This window comes from Vespa velutina, chromosome 9 (assembly GCF_912470025.1).
Source record: "Vespa velutina chromosome 9, iVesVel2.1, whole genome shotgun sequence".
NCBI lineage: Eukaryota > Metazoa > Arthropoda > Insecta > Hymenoptera > Vespidae > Vespa > Vespa velutina.
In genome coordinates, this window is record NC_062196.1 from 1,555,549 (window position 1) to 1,574,809 (window position 19,261).

General features: G+C 35.0%; 1 protein-coding gene across 5 annotated transcripts in view; it reads left to right on the top strand.

Moving 5' to 3' along the window:
* The window catches only part of LOC124951571, a 41,830-nt gene that overhangs the window by 12,146 nt on the left and 10,423 nt on the right, over positions 1-19,261 (top strand). For 4 of the 5 annotated variants that reach the window (XM_047500151.1, XM_047500152.1, XM_047500155.1 and 1 more), the window contains exons 2-3: positions 12,742-12,814; positions 15,866-16,101. In XM_047500151.1, coding sequence (XP_047356107.1) covers positions 12,742-12,814; positions 15,866-16,101 — 309 coding nt within the window. Of the gene's footprint in view, positions 1-4,805; positions 4,829-12,741; positions 12,815-15,865; positions 16,102-19,261 lie in introns of those variants that run through there. The other variant, XM_047500154.1, reaches the window with a different exon arrangement.

Sequence of the window (19,261 nt, forward strand, 5' to 3'; positions counted from 1 at the left end):
TTAACTTTGTTCCGTCTCTTGTAACGCCCATTGATTGTATTTTAAGATTACAAAAGTTCGATATATCGCACGGACCACCATCCGTTATTTCTTTCTTTCGTTGCGCCGAAAGCGATTCAAAACGAGCGACTGGATATGATATTTTTAGAAAAAGAAACTCTCTTGTTCACCATAAATGTATGCATGTTGTATATATATAAATATGTATATATGTATGTATATATATATATATTTATATATTTATATATTTATATATATATATATATATGTATATATATATATATATATATATATGTATGTATGTACATATGTATCTCTGTATACATGTCTCTTCGTAAACTTTATTGCCAATTTTATGCTTGCGGTTTCGTCGCGCAACATTCATGGATTACGGTGTCCTCTTCTTGAGCTTTTACTACACGCACTTAAAGTTATCGTTGGATGTTATATTTTTAGCGCGAACAACGCCGAGCTACCTTCTTCCCATTGCTTTTCGAATAACGTTTCAAAAGGAAGCTTATGTCTAAGGAAAAGATTTTATTTCGTCGAATAATTTATTTTCCACCGAAGAAGAGCTTTATCGTTTACGATTCAAACTACAGATTCTTTTATTCTAATCTTATAGCTAATATTTAAGTTTCTTACATTCGAATATGAATCAGCCTCTAGAAACGTAGGAAGAAGAACGAGCCTTGGCCGGAACACGAATGGTCGGAGTTTCGAGAGTCTCGCAATCTGGATCGCGGCACGACATCATGCTCGAGGATCGATCGGATCGATAAATCATGAAGGGACCACCTCCTGGTCGTTGATGCCGCCGCGACGACGCCCGTAAGCGTATCACGTGGGTGTTAAACACGTGTTGCAATGCCGCCAGACTCATCTCGCATTCGAGATCGCCAGCTTCAAGGCGAAAGCCTTTTCGTGCGTTTCACGCAGTCGAGAATGGTGTTATGGTGTTCTTTTCTTTTTCTGTAGATCACCTAAGATCTTTACAAACATTTCTAACGACTCTATCATCGTCTTCTTGATCTTTTTTTATTCCATTTATTTAAGAGGAATAATCGGGCATATCGTATATGATCTTAACTTTTCCCGCCATTTCTATGAAAATCGTTAATGTATCGAAGTATATCCACCAAGGATAAATGCTGAAAGTACATACGAAGGACGATCGAAAATTCCTACGACGAATAAAGAATTTTCCGCGGTGGCATATGTGTGTTTTGTATGTGCGAGCGTTCGCTTGCGCAAGTGCGTACGTACGTACATACACCATGAGTAGGGAACGCGCATCGAACTTCCACTAGCGCATTCCATAGCCGTTACACGCTGCGACTCGACATTCCATGCGGATGGATTTTCTAAAGGCTCGTTCACAGTGTATTCAAAGGACAATGACTTTTCGCGTTTACCATACATCACAAATTTTCAAGAAGAATCTATTTGAAAGAACAAAGGCAAGGAGCAATGCTGTCGTTTCGGCTCGTCGATGATCTGCGGAAACAAAGTCGAATTGTTATTGCTTCCTCTTACGGTTAAGGCTTCTTCCAACCTCAAGAAGGAGGGAATAGTTTCTCACCTTTTACTACTACGATCTATGGAAGATCTACGTTATGCAAGCAATGGTACGAGTAGATCCTTTCAATGATATCGCGCTTTGTACGTGAATCGTACGACACCGAATATCAACGCGGAACTGTCGCAACCGATGCGAAAGTCGATTGTGTCTTTCCCTCGAGAGAAAAAAAAAATCCTCGCGTTGATTCTATTCTTATCGGCAAGCTTTCATCGTGGAATCTCTATTCGTTGATCCTCTTGATAAATAATAATAAGACAAAATTATTCAGATATAAAGATAGGAATATACCGTGATGATAACAAATTTTAACAGACTATTATACGTATATTTTATTATTATAGTAATTGAAAATAATAAAAATGTTCACTTTTATTTGTTTTTGATGAGCATGCCTTCTAATATTCGAAATCTCCGAACTTAATTTCACTTTTCATAAAAAGAACACATGACAATTTTCTGGTAAAAGTGTTGTCTCTTACATCAAAAATATCGTCCCGTGACATCATTTATTTCGCCTACTTCTCAAACCCTTCTGATGTTTATTTTTCTTTTTGGTTTTCTTTGTCTTTCTTTTTTCCTTTTTTTTACTGAAAGCCCTACTCTTCCCTCGTACTCCCGACGTACGCGTACTCTCCGTGAAAGGATACAGTTATGCGCTTCGCTCGGAGAGCGGTGCCCGGGTCTACCGGAGGACTCGTTTTATAACTAGAGATTCATAACGGCACACACGATCTCTCACAATGGACCGAGAGCCGTTTCAAGATATTTTTTACGTTTTTGATGTTCGCTTTTATGAAACCATCATCTATTAGTTAGTAATCTTTACTATTGATACTTGTCATTGTTCAAATATTCTAAAGAATAATTAAACAGTGAACAAAGATTACATTTGAACTAATCGTTAAATTACTCTCAAAAGGCATAAATCAAAAGATTATTGTTAGGTACTATCATATACGTACAATGAAATCCATTTTAATAGGATAGAATCAGGCATAATATTCACTGAACAATTTTGTCAATACTATTTTCAAAGTTACGATCTTGTTTGCCTTCTAAAATAGTACTGACATAAACGTTTAGTTTCAGAACACGATCGACCGTTTCGCTTGATTTATCTGAGGATATAATTTTGTAATTTTTAAGGATAACCTTCTCCGCTACTATGCGAGCATTAATCTTGCTTACATACTTTATATTTTTACTCGGATTAATTTTTCTTTCTTCGATAAATTATATTAGAAATTATAAAATCATATCTAGGACATACCTGATTTATTGACGACGATTTAAATTATGTAGAAGAATTATAAACATTTCAAGGAAATTTATTCGCCACACGGTTTATCCCTTGCAATGTCACGTCCGTTAATTTCGTTGAATATGGAACGGTCAATAATGTTCGTCTAAAAAGAATATAATCGGTATGTTATTCCTTCGGAATCGTAACGGTAAATGATCATCATAAAGGATAATAGCAATTAACACCTGCATGAGAATATTATCATTTAAATATATATTGATAATAAAGTTATATATGTGCGATTCCGCACGTGAGAGTAATCGCGTGGGATAGATAATATTAACAATAAGACCTACGCGTTCTTATTGTTTAAATAGTAATGACGATCGTTTCCTTTTGATATGTATAAATTCTTTCGCCCGATGACCTGCTTTCAACAATCTCTATGAGATGAAAAAAAGAAAAAAGATGAAATCAAAGAAATGGTATACTTATCGTTTAAGAGAAAATTAGAAACCGATGCCGTCGCATTAGTGGTTCGATCGTTCATTAAAAAAGCTATGAAGGGTGTGTTATAAAGTAGAGAAAAATTAGAAGATGGGAGTTGAGCCTCGAGGCGTCTCGCTTTCGTGGTAACGTATTAGAAATTATCTTTCCCGCAGATTCGCTCGTTGTTAGAAAGTCCATAAACAAAGTATGATGTAAATGTATTTCATATATGATGATATAGCTATAGTATATGCCTTTTTCTTAATGATATATATATATATATATATATATATATATATATATATATATATATATATATACATATCTCCTGCATATATTTTATAAACTATTTTTCTATATAATTAAAGACATATATTTATTTTATATTTATGACATACTAATCTAGAATGTGTATCAAATATATTGCTTAGGTACTTATATACATTTACAAATCTGTGTCGACCATTTCAATATATCTATATCGCAGTTAAATAAATTTAACAAATCGGTCTAATCGGGGTTAGGATGTATGTATATACCAACGAAGAGGGAATTCATACTTTCGATGGAGAAAAAAATATAACATATACTTGAAACAACTAGTCAGTTACTTTAGTAATCGGCCGGTAGTAAAATTAGAAGAAATTACCTCGAATGACTACTAATTCCTCATTTAGTTTAAAACGATCTAGGTTGATGGTAAAGGTGTAACGGCCGAAAGGCGAAGCAACGTAGATCGTTCTGCTTAATTTAGTTGAAGATTAACGAAGCGAAGCGCGAATGCTACGCCGCTACTATGTTGGTGTACTCTCCGTTAGGATAGTAAAACGGTTACCGATCGCCTCTGGGTACAAAGTGTCCGCTTAACGAAAATGACGTCTTCCGTTAGAAACCTTCATGAAAAGCGGCGTGCGTTCGGTGTACGCACGGGCGGACAGATGTCGGCTTTCAGAGGGTACTAATTTTACCTATCCTAATGAGTTAATGACGATTATCGTTTTATGGTGCATCCTCGAGCAAGTACTAGAGAATATAAGGGAAAGGAAAAAACAGAGGATGAGAGAGAGAAAGAGAGAGAGAAAGAGAAAGAGAGAGAGAGAGAGAGAGAGAGAAGAGAGAAAGAGTGAGAGAGAGAGAAAAAAAGAGAGAAAGAGAGAGAGAGAGAGAGAGAGAGAAAGAGAAAGGAAGAGAAGAAAAGGATCTGAAAAAGGAGAAAAATAAGAAGATCGGAAAAATGATAACATCTTCCGGTAGAGATTCAAGCGAAAAGTATTTCGGGCCTCGAGCTAACGTAGAAAGCAAGCATTCATCGAGCATACGCAAAGAGCAAGAGCAAGAGCAAGAAGAAAAGGAAAAGAAGAGTACCCTCGACCAATGGGCGTTACTCGTCTCCAGCTCCAGCATTAATGACTTCAATTTCCTGCGGTCTACGATGGCTACCATCAACGCACGGCTTCGTTTTCTTTTCCAAAGAGGATTACCGTCCTTCTACGACGTTCAACGGTTCCTGGAAAGTCCGTGAAAATCATTTCCACGATCAATGGCCAACTCGAGAAATGAAGTAGTTGACTCGAAGGAATTTTTTGAATTTTTGTTTTTTTTTTTCTTTTTATTTTATTATTTATTTTTGATTTTTGTTTGCTTTTGCCAAGGTAGAATTTTCTAGAAAAAAGATGTGAATTCAAAAGAAAGATGACTAAGAAAATATCGGAAATGACTCGATCCATACAAAATAATAATACACATTGAATATTTCTTATTATCGATCAACATTTTAAATAAAATTCTATGAGAAAAGAATGGAGGTATTGAGTTAATCTTATGTAAGCACATCACAGGCCAACGTAATGTACCGTCTTAACTCAGGAAGGAGGAAGATACTCGAGCATTGTCTCGTTGTCGAGAGAGACATACGTATTATTTAGCACACTGTTTACTCCCACGGAGATCAGCATAATAGCAAACAACGATTACCGGTTACGTTGGGTCCCCTTATCAGAACTATTTCTACATTCTCTTAAGAAATATTATTCGTTGGCATAAAACTAGATAGACGAAAATTATGGTAAAGTTGCATGGCGACGGAGAACACAACCTTACTCTTCGATACCAACCATTAACGACGTGTACTTTATATTTTATGCGAGAGAACGCACCCTACGAGAAATATACCGAGCGAAGAAAACAAGAAAAGTATTAATGGTACTCGTCGTTAGCATAAGATGTGCACAGATCGCCAAGTTCAACTACCGTCATATCTGCGGTTGAAGTTGGAAAGTGTCAAGATATCTACCGTTCGTATCTCTTTCCACTATCGTATTTGTTTTGTTCAAGATAGAGAAAGGGAGAAGATACCACAACCGCGATATCCGTAGAAAGTTTTCAAAGTGATCTTGATATTCTTTTTTATATCTCTTCTTTTTTTTTCTTTTAGGATGATTATCGTTATCAAATTTTTAGCTTAATCTTCGTTTATTCGAACGTTAATTATACACGTAGTCGAGATAATCGGACTTTACGTTACAGTTAGAAACAATTATTTTTTATATCTTTATCAGCTTTCTGCAAATTTCTCTTAAAAAAAAAAAAAATCATTGAAATCAAATCAAATTAAATAGTTAGTCTAAGTTAATATATATCAACCTTAATATTCTTGTAACACATTACGAACAGATCTTACTATACTGTGTCTTGTTTTGGGTCAGATGGATATTGAGTTCGTCGTATTACCTCCAGGGTGAGTTCTGTTCCAGATATTTACGATCATCAAACATGTGTTTATGGACATCATCTTCGGTTGGCTAGCCGGACATTTGCGGAAAATGATATTCAAATAATCTGGATAGCCGTTCGCTCGAGCGAATCGGTGAAGGTGATAAAATGAGAGCAACCAGATTCGATCTCACATTTATTACACGCTTGAAACACTGTAGTCGCAATGGCTACTTCTCCATCGTCGTCCTATTTCTTGAGATTTTTTGTTGGTTTGATTTTTCTTTCTTCATTCATCCGTCTTCTCTGCAAAGTTTTACCGGTAGCGATCTACCAATAACTAGATCGAACACTATAATTGACAAGCACACGAAGAGATATGTAGGTGTACGCACACGCATCTATCCGTAATCCCATCGAGATCCTAGATGCTTTCTGAATCACCCTTTGATGGGCGCGTCAGGTCGATTAGACTCGTCGCGCCTTCACGCAACTCGGTACGAAGCGTGATGTCACGCTTACTATACTTCTTGTTCTCTTTTGCGAATCTCTTCTCGAATACCGTGAGAACTTTCATGCATCTCGTTCCACTTGTATATCTCGAACCTCGCCCAATAATTTGACTTTTTAAAAGGGTACACGCTGATGCGTGTCTTCTCTTACGAATTACCTTTTTCCCCCTTTCAATAAAATTGCGTTTAATATACAAGATGATACGAACACATCGAGACAAATTATAACTCTTTTTTCTTTCGTATCAGCGAGGATAGAAACAAATAATGAAGAAAAGTAACTTACTTACTTGATAAAAAATGATTAAAATAAAATTATTAAAAATTATGTCCGTAAGAATGTAACGAGAGAAAGGGAGGAGAGAAAGAGAGAAAGAGTTGACTTTTTCTCAGATCTGCAAAAGATCAGGAATGGAAGATCGAGTGCGTACTTCCGGGCGCCGGTTAGCATTCCACCGCGAAGACCATCGGGGCAAGGGAGAAAAATCACTGCAAACTCTCGTGTATTCCACTAATGGCCGTTAAGATCGACGATCTGGAGTCTCGATCGACGCTATTTTTCCAAGAGACCGAAAGGGGGATAGGTAACCGCATCGAAGTCGTGGCGCCTTGCCAGCCGATCTCTCGCTTCCTTCGCTCCCTTCGTTGAATGCCGATACACGGTACAAGCAATACGTCGAAATGCTCAAAGAATTCGCCGTCCACGTGAACGATTATCGATGCTCTTCCATCCTTAAAACGCATAACCTCAGCGAACTTTCTCAGTAAATCTCACACGGCTTCTTTCTTAGGGTTAAGGAACATATCAAGGGAATAGGATATTCGATTGTCGATAGAATCAAAATTTTTTCTATAGTTTTTCTATGGCTTTGAGTATCATGGGGTCCGGTCTCAATGGTATTGAATAGTGGATCGATAAAGTTCTACAAATCTGACAAGGATGATGGATGTCGAATTTTACGGAATTTTTAAGGAAATTCAAGTTATTTCACAATTTAGCGAGGAATACATAAAATAGTGTAAATATTCGATTTGTTCGGAATTAAAGCGTCTTAAAGCCATCGCTTCGCGGAGGACGTAGAAATTCGTCATGGAAAGCCATGCGTGGCTCGACTTGAACATAGTGTTTCATAAGCCAAGGCCTTATTCTCTCTTTACAAAGTGACTATGGCAATGAGCGTGGGAGCACGTTTTGTCGGCACGTCCGACATCGTCTTTTCGCACATCATCGCCTTCCTTCGAGTTTTCTACGAATTATAAAAAGTGCATTCGCTTCGATTTGTCGACTCGAATGATCTTCATTAATCTTCTGTGGACGAACGCAAGTTAACGGATGTGCTCCATCGTGAAATGAAGAAAATCATGAAATGAAAAGATTCATTTAACTGTTTCTTTTTTTTTTCTTGTCATTCTGCACGTTACATTAATGAACAACTTATAATGTTGTCATACCGGTTAACGATTATTTATTTTCTTTCGACTTCAACTTAACTACAATGAATTTATCTAAATAAGGATTGCGCACAAAGCTGAACAGAAATAATTATAAAAGATCCGTCAACAATATGCTAACTCCGTTAAAATAAAATTAATGGTACGTCAATTCATCGAGAACGGGGAAAAATATCTTTAAGCTTTTAAATTGTTTTATATATATATACGTTCAGGCTAAAAGAGCACTATCATTGAGTTACAATCGTTTGCATTATATGCGCGCGTGCTCTCACGCTACCGTCTTATGAAAATCTACGTTAGCCGCAACAAACACCTGCCGACACGAACTTGACCGTCTCTTCTGCTCCTTCCTCTTATTCACTATACGACCGTTAGACTTTCTCTCTTGCTAATTGACCTTCAGAATTGAATAACTAATCTTCACCTTTTTTAACTACAGCTCGTTGCATGTTACATAACGTAAACACGGAATAATGAATTGAATAGTAAATAAGAAATAACTGTCCCCTTGAAACTCCTTGAAAATGTTAATCCGTTAGACAAAAAAGGAAAGTAGATTATAAGCTTACGAAATAGAAAAATACAGGTACTGCTAAGTACCCATAGTAATATCAACAAATATTTTATCGATCTTAATTTTATGAAAACGCCTAATATTCTTGTTGTCATTAACATAAACCTGAAAAAAAAGAAAATTTTCTTTTATATCTTAGTGATTTCTGACAACAGGACAACAACGATAATGTTGATACTCGATAAAGTGTATAAACTTTTCAAATTTCAAATGACAATGAGATAATAAAGAAAGAAAAGAAAGAAAACGCGACAGAAACGATTTAATCAGTATCACTTGTCTCCTAGTAAATAAGAGATGTAAATACGACCCGTCAAAGGGAAAAACTTGATGCTGTGCAAATTCGAACACGAACGATAGTTGAAATACGAAACTCGGGAGAAATGGGACGTACTTGCGTTATTCATTCTAGTAGCGAAATTAACGCACGGCGTTCTCCTCGTTCTTCCGTTAAGTAGCGGGCAGTAGTGCGTGGACTTGCGTAGTCGGGTGGCTTGAGTTCGCTAGCTCAAGCTAGCTCGCGCGGGTCAATGCCTTGGCTGTCCTCGACGAGTCGACTCCCATTGCCAGCATTACACACGCACACAGAAATACATATATATATATATATATATATATATATATATATATATATAGATATTTACCTATCTTGTATATACGTATCATGTCTTACATAGATGCATACATATATGTATGCATACATAGAGATGTGACTACGTAAGATCTTGCTCGGCTGCTACTTCGTCTGCTACATCCGATCGTGCTCGACATGCTTCCGAGCGGTCCGAGACGTTTCCGGGGGGTTAAATCTGATCGAGACGAGGTCGATCGATCGATCGATCAATCAATCGATTCAATCTGATCACCAATGACTCCACTCGGATCAATAAAGGTATTCCCTTGTATTTCTAGAGAAACATCATGAGCGACCGTAATGAGTTTTCATCCTGCATTTTGCTACAACGACACGATCTCCGATCGAATTGCATAGTTCGATATATATATTCGTTTAACCATCGTCCCTTGCAAATTTGATTTTATCTTTAAAAAGACAAAAGAACGTTCTTCGATTTATTGTGAACTTTGAGCAGTATATATTATATCCTTGCTTATTAGTGCTCTTGTTTTAATGAGTTCTTCGTTCTTGTCTGATGTGAGTAATAAATATAATTCGTTCTAGCTGTCATTACATGTAAAGTTATTATAGCAAGAAACAGAATGAATGAGTTACACTTGTCGTAGAGAAATCATTACGTTAAGAATCTTACGCGTTTTATATGTTTCACATTATATTATTATCTTGTGTTGATTGTTCATGAATTATTTTATTAATTAACTTATTTATTAAATTGATGTTATTATTGATTTATTTCTTCTTTCCATGGGACACGGAAATTGTATAAGAAAAAGAAGGTTGGAAATTAATAAGAGACATTGCAAGAAAAAATAAAAAAGAAACATGAAAAAAAGAAACATGAAAAACGAAGTCGTGTAAATTACACTTTGCGATTATGCAATTTCGCGGTACTCAAACGTATAAATTATAACAGGCAAGATATAAACGATAACCCTCGCGTTCTTACTTTACAAACGGTGACAGGAGAGATTTCAAATGCAGTTAAGAATTTTATGAGGCTAATTTGTCACGATCGATACTTTTTATAGCTGTCCTTTCAAGTTACTCCTACAAGCCTTGAAGAAATTCTTGCGTCACACTTCGAGTCTCGATTTTGGGATACCGTTACCGAAAAAGTTTGAAAAAGATACGATGAATGGATGTCCAAGTGATGGAATGACGTAGCAAAAATAATTGTAAACGAGACGTTAATTGATTTTTAAATACAAAAAGAAAATGAATAATACGTCGATAAAAATTGATTTTTTATGTTTATAACATCCATACCGAGCAGAATTGGTTATTGATGGTATAATTTACTGCGATTGTGTGTATCAATTTATTAAAAATTGGAAGAAATACATAGAAACTATGATGAAGTAACGTTAACGAACGTTAATTTAAAAGAGAAGGAAAAATTTAAGATGAATACATGAATTTTTCATTTGCAAAGGTGTACTACATACTACATGATCTATTTTCGAATAATTGTCATATCGATCCGGCAGGATTTTCATAACCGGTATTCATATAATTAAAGATTTACCGTACTGTCAATACACTAGTACGATAAATTAGATAGCCTTAAACCGGTTAGTAACATTCAAAGGATATATAGAAGAGAAGATACATCAGATGTCGATTCGCCCTTTCCATTACCCGCACGATCACGGACCTTCGAAGAAGATTCGAACTTTGAGATGATCGCTCTTTGCTAGATAAGAAATAAGAATAGCAAACGTTCTTACATGAATCGATACGATTCGAAGTAATCGAGTGATCTCGAGGTCGGGAACTCGCCGAACATGGCCAATAGATTTCTGATCGATCTCGATAATATTGAGAGAAGTTGTACTCTGCTCTTTCTCTCTTTTTCTATCTCTATATATCTATCTATCTATCTATCTTTCCATCTCGTTTTCTCTCTCTCTCTCTCTCTCTCTCTCTCTCTTTTTCTTTGTGCATACGAACATGATCGTATACGGATCGTGACTTCCATTATCGACATAGCTAACCTACAAAACTAAGCGCCCGTAGTCCCATGTCCTCGTAGAACGTCTAGCATAGTAGAATTATCGCATTACGAACTGCACTGGACCGTAAAACGCTAATATTTGATAAAATTTTACTCCGTGCGTTCCTTCAGGCTCAAGTCGTTTCATGTTCTCGTTTCGCATATAAGCAAAGCATAAACGCTTACGGGAAGAATTTCTATAGCTTTTTTTTTTTTGCAAAAGAAGCACAACTGGCCGTAACTTGACCTTGACAGTGAAACGGAGATGTCGGACAACGATTCGATTATGCTTTTTTTTCTTATTATAATCATTCAATCTCTTCGCGTAGATACGAATAGCTGTATAGAAAGTTTTTCGATTATTGATATACCAATTGAAAGATTCATTGAAATTTATAAAATATGTAAAATTTATAAACACGTTATGACAATCTTTTTTCAGCTCGTTCATTAAAATATTTAGAAAATTTTTGAAAAGTTTATTGGATTTTTTTTCGATTCATAATTAACTGCAAAGTCCATGAAGATTCCAAACGTTTCCCCTCCCAAAAAAAAAAAACATTAATTTATATAGTATTCTAGTAATAATGTCAAATTGTTCATAAAGTTAATTATAAAAAGTACTCGAATCATTAGAATACATCTGTTTCATTTACTTCAATTAGCAAGACTCGCATATATGTAGTTATATCGTCAAGGAAATGTCACGTTGCCAAGAAGATCTTCTAATAACGAGGGATTCGCAGAATTCACCTCGAAGTCGGTTCGTGAGTTAAGCGTAATTAAACTAGTCGCGATTCTTCTGACTACTTGCGATCGCATCGACTTGCACTTATGGTTGAAGCGGACTCGGCAAAGGTACCGTTTGAAAATTCCATGATGGAAACTCTGAAGGCGGTCTGGTCGCCTTCCATCCGTTCGAAAGAGAATAAGAGGAACTTCGAACGTAACATTCATCATCGATTCTTTCTGCAAAGAGTCGAGGGAGTCCACACGAAATCGATTCATCCGCCACATCGCGCGTACCTCGTCGTTAAATCAACCGTTAAGCGTGGAATCGCACTGAAGTGGCAAACATAATCGTAAAAGAATCAAACAGCTGGTACGAACGTGCAAGAAGTTCGATTAAATATCACGAGTATCGACTGATCGATTCTCCTTCGACCTGCTTGCTCTTTCTCTTCCTCATTTCTTTTTCTTTTTCCTTTTTCTTACTGTATATCTTATAAGAATTTACTATTCAAATCAATATTTTTATCAAACTTTTTACTCGCGTAATTTGTTATGTTGAAATATGATTAAAAAAACTTAACATAACGATAATCGATAACTAATAATTTCATTAATAATCGATAGAAAAGAAAGTTATAACTATTTACTAATTCATTTTATTAATATATAAAGAAATTAAACAGAAAAGAAAAGAACAAAATTTATTCCTTCGTTTCTCATTTAATCTAGAAAAAATGTAAATGCGGTTGAACTAAATGTAAATGAGTTTAATGAAAATTCCTCAATTAAGACTAACTGCTTTTCTGTTCCAGCGAATCGGACATGGCGCCAAATGCAGAGGAAGAGTTGCTCGTTGTGAAGCCCTGGGGACCACAAACGGAAAAGGTAAGAACTTCAAGGATTTCCACGTTATTTCACGCCTGCGAAGCACTTCTTTAAACCGTTACACGTGCGTGCGCTTGACTTTATTCGATTAAATTATATAAAATCACTATGTGTATTTTTAGTTTTCAATTGTAGAACGTGAAATCTTTCTCATGTGGATATTATTTATTTTATTTAAAAAGAAAGTAGAGATAAACTACACTCAATTGTAAAATGTAATAGTGCATGTATGTACATTTATCGAAATGTTTTTATACTTATTATATAAATCGAATTTATTAGTTCTTCTAATATTCAATACTAATTATTTAGGCACATAATCAATTGGTTTAGACATTTTCAAAAACTTCAAATTGTTTTATTCTACTTCATACAAGGTTAACCGAGGAGAAAAAGAATTAACTTTAATCCTACAAAACGCTCGTTCCACGCACGGTGCGTCGACGCGGCAGGATATTTTAGATTAGCATACTTTTTCTCTCTCTCTCTCTCTCTCTCTCTCTCTCTATTTTTCTGCTTTGAAATATGTGTGTGTGTGTGTATGTAGAAAGATAGAAAGAGAAAATATACATGGTAAAACGTCCTTCGGCCACTTCCTTTTGCTTCTTTCGAACCGTGAGAATTCCATTACCAGAGAACTAATGCTCGGTGTACGACAACATTGAAAGTGACGCAAAGGAAACTACAATAAGAGCCTAAAATAAAAAAGAGAAGAACGCGAGAAATAACTGATCTAGCTGCAGGATCAAAAAAGATCACTTTCCGTTAACTTATAATATGTATTTCTAATATATAATTTTCCTCACTGAAAGACATTGTTTTTCACGTTTCATCTTTGGATCGAATATTTAACTTAACTAATAGTCTATCAGTATGAAACCATTCCATTTTTTGTTCTATTAACTATTCTTGACTTTATACTCCTTAATAACAAACATTTAGAGATATTAAATTCAGTTTTCCTAATTAATGTTATGAGTTTGATTAATTCGTCCTCGTTTCGGACAAGTCATTGGAAACGATGCAATCGATTTCTTTGAAGATAAAGAATCGATAAGCCCCGCACGATTAATCGTCCTCGATTCATGAAAGCGTTGCCAGGAGTAATACCTTGAGCGCCTTAATACGTCTTACAAAGTATCCGTCATTTATCGTTGAGCCAGATTTCTAATCTATCGACGCGATATTCGACCTAATAGGAATTTGATCGACGATGCGGATCTTAATGGATGATCCTTCAAATCAGGACAGCTTGACCGTTGAATCAAAAAGATGTAAAATAATTTTGTGATCTATGTTTCGAAGAGCCATTAAGAATTTTTATAGGATAGATTTTTTCATAGATAATGATTTTTTTTCGTTTCAACCATTTTTTGTTCTTATTTATAAATTACTTGATCGAAGGACAGTGTCTTTTTTCCTTTCTTTTTCCATTCTTCGCTGTATATTAAATAAGATTCGTAAAACTTGGACTTTGCGGTTGTATCCAGCGTGTGAGATTCTCGTGCGACGGGAAAGAAACGGTCGACCGCAAATAAGAAATCAAAGTATATACCTACTTTGCTGAGACTACGTTTCCTGTCTCGTCATTCTCTCTGTGTCCCTCTTGTAATTTTCGAAACTATGTAAAGAGGATATATTACCTTATATATACTTATTTGCCTTTATTGTTAGTTATTCCAATTTAACTCGGGCACATGCGATCCTTTAAAATTGACAGGACGTGGAAACTAGAACTATTATATTTTACCACGGGTCTTCGATCGTCATTTAAAATGTTATTATATATTATCATTATTTCATTTAAAAGTAATTTTCGAATGATTTAATAGAAATTTATAATAATAAAGAAAAAAAGAAAATTCTATTCTCCTAGTACAATAACTCGAACGATCTTTTAATCGACTTAATAACCAACATTGAACGCCGATATATTGACGAGTTGGTTCCCGCGAAATTGCTATGTAATCTTCTCATTAGTTGCTCCGGCTCTACTTCGTGCTTTCCACGGACCAGCGAATCTTTCTGAATCCAGGAGAATTGATTTCCTCTATTGCCTTTCGTCTTGCCGATTAAAGTGAACAGAAAGAGAAAGAGAGAGAGAGGGAGAGAGAAAAAGAGAGAGAGAGAGAGAGAGAAAGCAAAAGGAAATAGAAAGAAAAAGTAGAAATAGTAGAAGAAGCTTCAGTAGCACCTTGATGCACTCGATTCGTGTTCGGATCACGGGGAAACGCGATAATCACTATAATCTCACCGATTTATGCTTCGAAGCGCCGTAAAATTAGCCGTCGCTCTCCTCTCGATTGCCTCCAAGCCTTTTCGCATGAATATTTCATAGTTCGATGCGCCTATAATTCGCGCGAACGCGAACTCGTGGACTAATTTCGAAATATTCTTAAACTGATCTTCACAACGAACTTTCCAAGGACGAGTAATGGAGTTAAAAATTATCGAAAAGATTAATCCTGAACTTTACGTAAGTTATGTATTATTCGTAAGTTCTGTAAGTTCGTTCTAATGAAAAAAAAAAAAGAACAAATTCAATTTATATGCACATTCAAAAGATCGCATAGTTTTCGTTAATGCTCGGGAATCAATTCGTACACAAACGTTATGTCAACTAATATGGAGAGAATAAAAGTGACAAGGTCGATATAGCGAGAACTTTTTTCTTTTTATTACATCAAAGTAAATAATTCATAAGAAACGCACATGAGTCACGATACTCGCTATATTCTAGATAGAAAAACGTATCTCGTCGTATCATCGAAAGACACTCCAGTCACGCATCGCTCGAACGATCACCAACCAAAGAAAATCGATCGACTAACAATTTGTCCATCAATGTCTGCGAACTTTCAGCTTTTTCACTTACCAAGCTCGAAAATTCAAATAGGAATACATAGAGAAGTATTCGTTTTTTTGTTTATTATAAATGCATCTTCCGCGTTTAAGACATTTCGTTGAATGTTCATTATACTCACGTATAGCAATTATGAATTTTAAATTATGAAAAAAAGTGTAACTAAATCGACTTTTTTATTTATCTAGGAACCTGGCCTGAGACCACCAACGTACAACGCCGAGGATTACGCGATCGCATTAAGACGATGGGGAAGACGACCTCTAAGCACTGTTCAGGATTCACAGGATACCTTGCCGTCTACCACCAGCTCAAGTTCCGGTTACATTTCCGGAAGTGCAGGCGAGATGACACTCAGACAATTTACATCGGTTAGCGAACTACTAAACAAACTTAGAGCTGATCTTAGGCTGGCCTTTCCAAGGTTAGTATATTATCAATTAACCTTTTAAGAAGTAACAATTAATAGATTTCTTATAAACGTGTAAACATTCCCTTAATTTATTTATGAACAAAGAAAAATTATCTTATGACCTTGCTAAACATAAGAAATTATGTGTCTTAACTCAACTTAATTAATAACACGGAAGTATCTTCTACGTAATTGACTAAAACTCATACGAAATTATAGAATTCATTATTCCTTATTCGACCGATGTATTATCATTATTGGCTATCATTAATAACGCATAATTATTTTTTTTATCTATATTAAAATCGTATTCTAAATTCGCACAAATATAAAGAATGTATCGCAGTGTTAAAATCGTGAGGGACTGAAATTATCAAAAAAAGATTTTTACAAATGTTTTTTAATATGAAACGAGACATCATATAGTATAGACATCATATAGTATAGACATCATATATTGTTTTCTTGCAGTTCGAATGATCAAAGAAATTTCAAAATCAAATTCATTTTTTTTTGTAAACGTAATCATATAATTTTCTTTTCATGATATTTGTTGAGACAAATTCAACGAGCTGTGTCAGGGAAACTCGTACAACTCTTTAAAAAAAATGAATCATTCTCGAGCGTTCTCTTCGCTTCGAAAGAAAATCAACGACAGCGACGTACATACAAACTAACAAACATAAAAAACAATGTATGACCGATCGAAAGTCGTCGAAGAGAAACGAGCTAAGTCCGTTAGGCGAACGAATGATTAATAAAGATGATGCTGTGCATCGTCGTATGTATATTATATTTTGTTCTCTCCTTTTCTATCGAGAAATACGTCTAGCCCGTGGCATCTAAGAATAAGAAAGAGAAAGATAAAGAGAAAGAAAGAGGGACGGACTCGTGCGCGGCGCCTAGTAAGAGGCGTAATCGAGAAAGAGAGATTCTAGAATCCTTCGTCTTGTCGTTAGCGCGAGCAAGTGGACGCGTGGTCGATGTCCCACATAAACCAACGATAATAATAATAATAGGAATAATAACTATACGGAGAGCACCCTGTTCGACGATGCAAATGAGATAAGACTCTTTTACCGAACGGATCGTGGATAAGCAAACTGTGATATTACGGTTAACTGCTCAACGGGAGCGTAGTAGAGATTGTGTGCGAATCGATGATCTTGAACGAGTCACATCCTCGATGCCATATTTCTTGCATACGAGAAATCCGTGACTTCATTCAAGGATCATGAAAGTTTCTGATGAGTTGAAGGTGCGGCATGTTTGGAAATTTGTTCTTTTGTCTTTCTTTTTTTAATTCTTTTTTCATTTCCTTATTAACTGCAACCATTCTACTTTCCTTTGATTATAAATTCTTATATATATAAATATATATATATATATATATATATATATATATATATGTATATATATATATGTATATATGTATGTATGTATGTATGTATGTATGTATGTATGTATGTATGTATGTATGTATGTATGTATGTATGTATGTATGTATGTATGTATGTATGTATGCATATATATGTGTGCATGTATTTATGTATCATATCTAAACTGGTAATTTAACGTCAAAAAACATGTTCTCCCGTCACGGTTACTGAACAAGATCCTTCCCCCTTTCGTTTATTCATTAACGAAGGATTCGTCGGTTCATTACCGGAATAAGAAACATTCTGTATATATATATATATATATATATATATATATATATATATATATATATATATATATATATATATATATATATATGATATATGTATGTATATATTTATACATGAATAAACGATCTTACGGAGATGTTATTTAATTCCGTACACTTCTCCCGTGTTAATTGTCTGTTCATATACTACGACTAATACATTTCTTGTCGTCTGGGTTGCTTTTGTAAGTTATGATATATTAATAATCTCGTATTTTACAGTCTGCTATTACCTATAACTTATATCACATTCAGATATGCAAATGATTATTTTATTAAACATAAATCGACAAAACTCGATATATTTTAATACTTTCTATTGCCTTAATAATAAGCAGAGACATATTTTTCGTTTATGTGATTACTGAATCGTGTGGAAAAAAAAAACAAACAGAAAGCATAACAAAAAAGAAACAAATTTTTAAACGTAGCTAATGCACACGTGTTTTTACGCATCTATACGCACGCAACTATCGACGAAGAAGATGAATAAGAATATGATGAAGAAGAGGGAGAAGAAGGAGAGGAGGAGGAGGAGGAATAAGAAGTGGATAGAGGATAGCTCGTCGACCGGGCACCGAACCCGTGATACACACTACGATGCTTCCGCTTCGCGTAACAGCTAACGCATAACTGCTTCCTAGTTTAATGGAAAAAAAAAAAAAAAAACAAAGAAAAAAAAAGAGAAGAAAAAACGGGAAAATCGCGTGGAAAGCCACGCGATCTTGAATCCATTTTCTTCTTTCTTCTCCTTACTGAAGTTTTGTATCAGATCGCGTGTATTTGAGAAATAGAATAGCCGGCACTTTCCTTTGTGATTTTCTTATTCCACGCAAACATATTGGACGGAAATACACAATCAAATAATGTCTACGATTTTGAAAACTTTTTTCTTTCTTTTTTAGACATTTTCGTGATGTTCCTCTATTTTCTATCTCTATTATTATCCTTTTTTTTCATTTCTTTCGTCTTATAATATCTTTCTTTGTCAGAAAATAATACTATTGCTAAAACATTTGCTTTCTTTTTGTAATCATTTGCACTTTGACCTGACAATAAAATGTTTACATAAAATTCTTGAATCACCTCTGATATGACTCTTGATCTGCTTAACAAAAAAAAAGTTTTAATTAAAAATTTCTTTGAAAGTATATGTGAACATGTGTATTATACATAAGATATTTAAATGTAAAAAAAATCATATCAGAATTTGCCGAGAATATTATTAAAAGATATTAAGAAAATAAGTTATAGTGCAAAAGGTTAACCTGTTCACTTTCTAAAATTAATGTATCAACTGTCAACCTTATCAGTTAATAGTATCAAGTATCTAATTCCGTGTGAAATCGAATATTAAACGGAATTTAAAATATACGAACGAATTTAAAACCTACAAAAAGGAACGACAGATGCGTACTCACGAGGATATCGTGTAATACTAAGAGGATTATCCTTATCACAGTT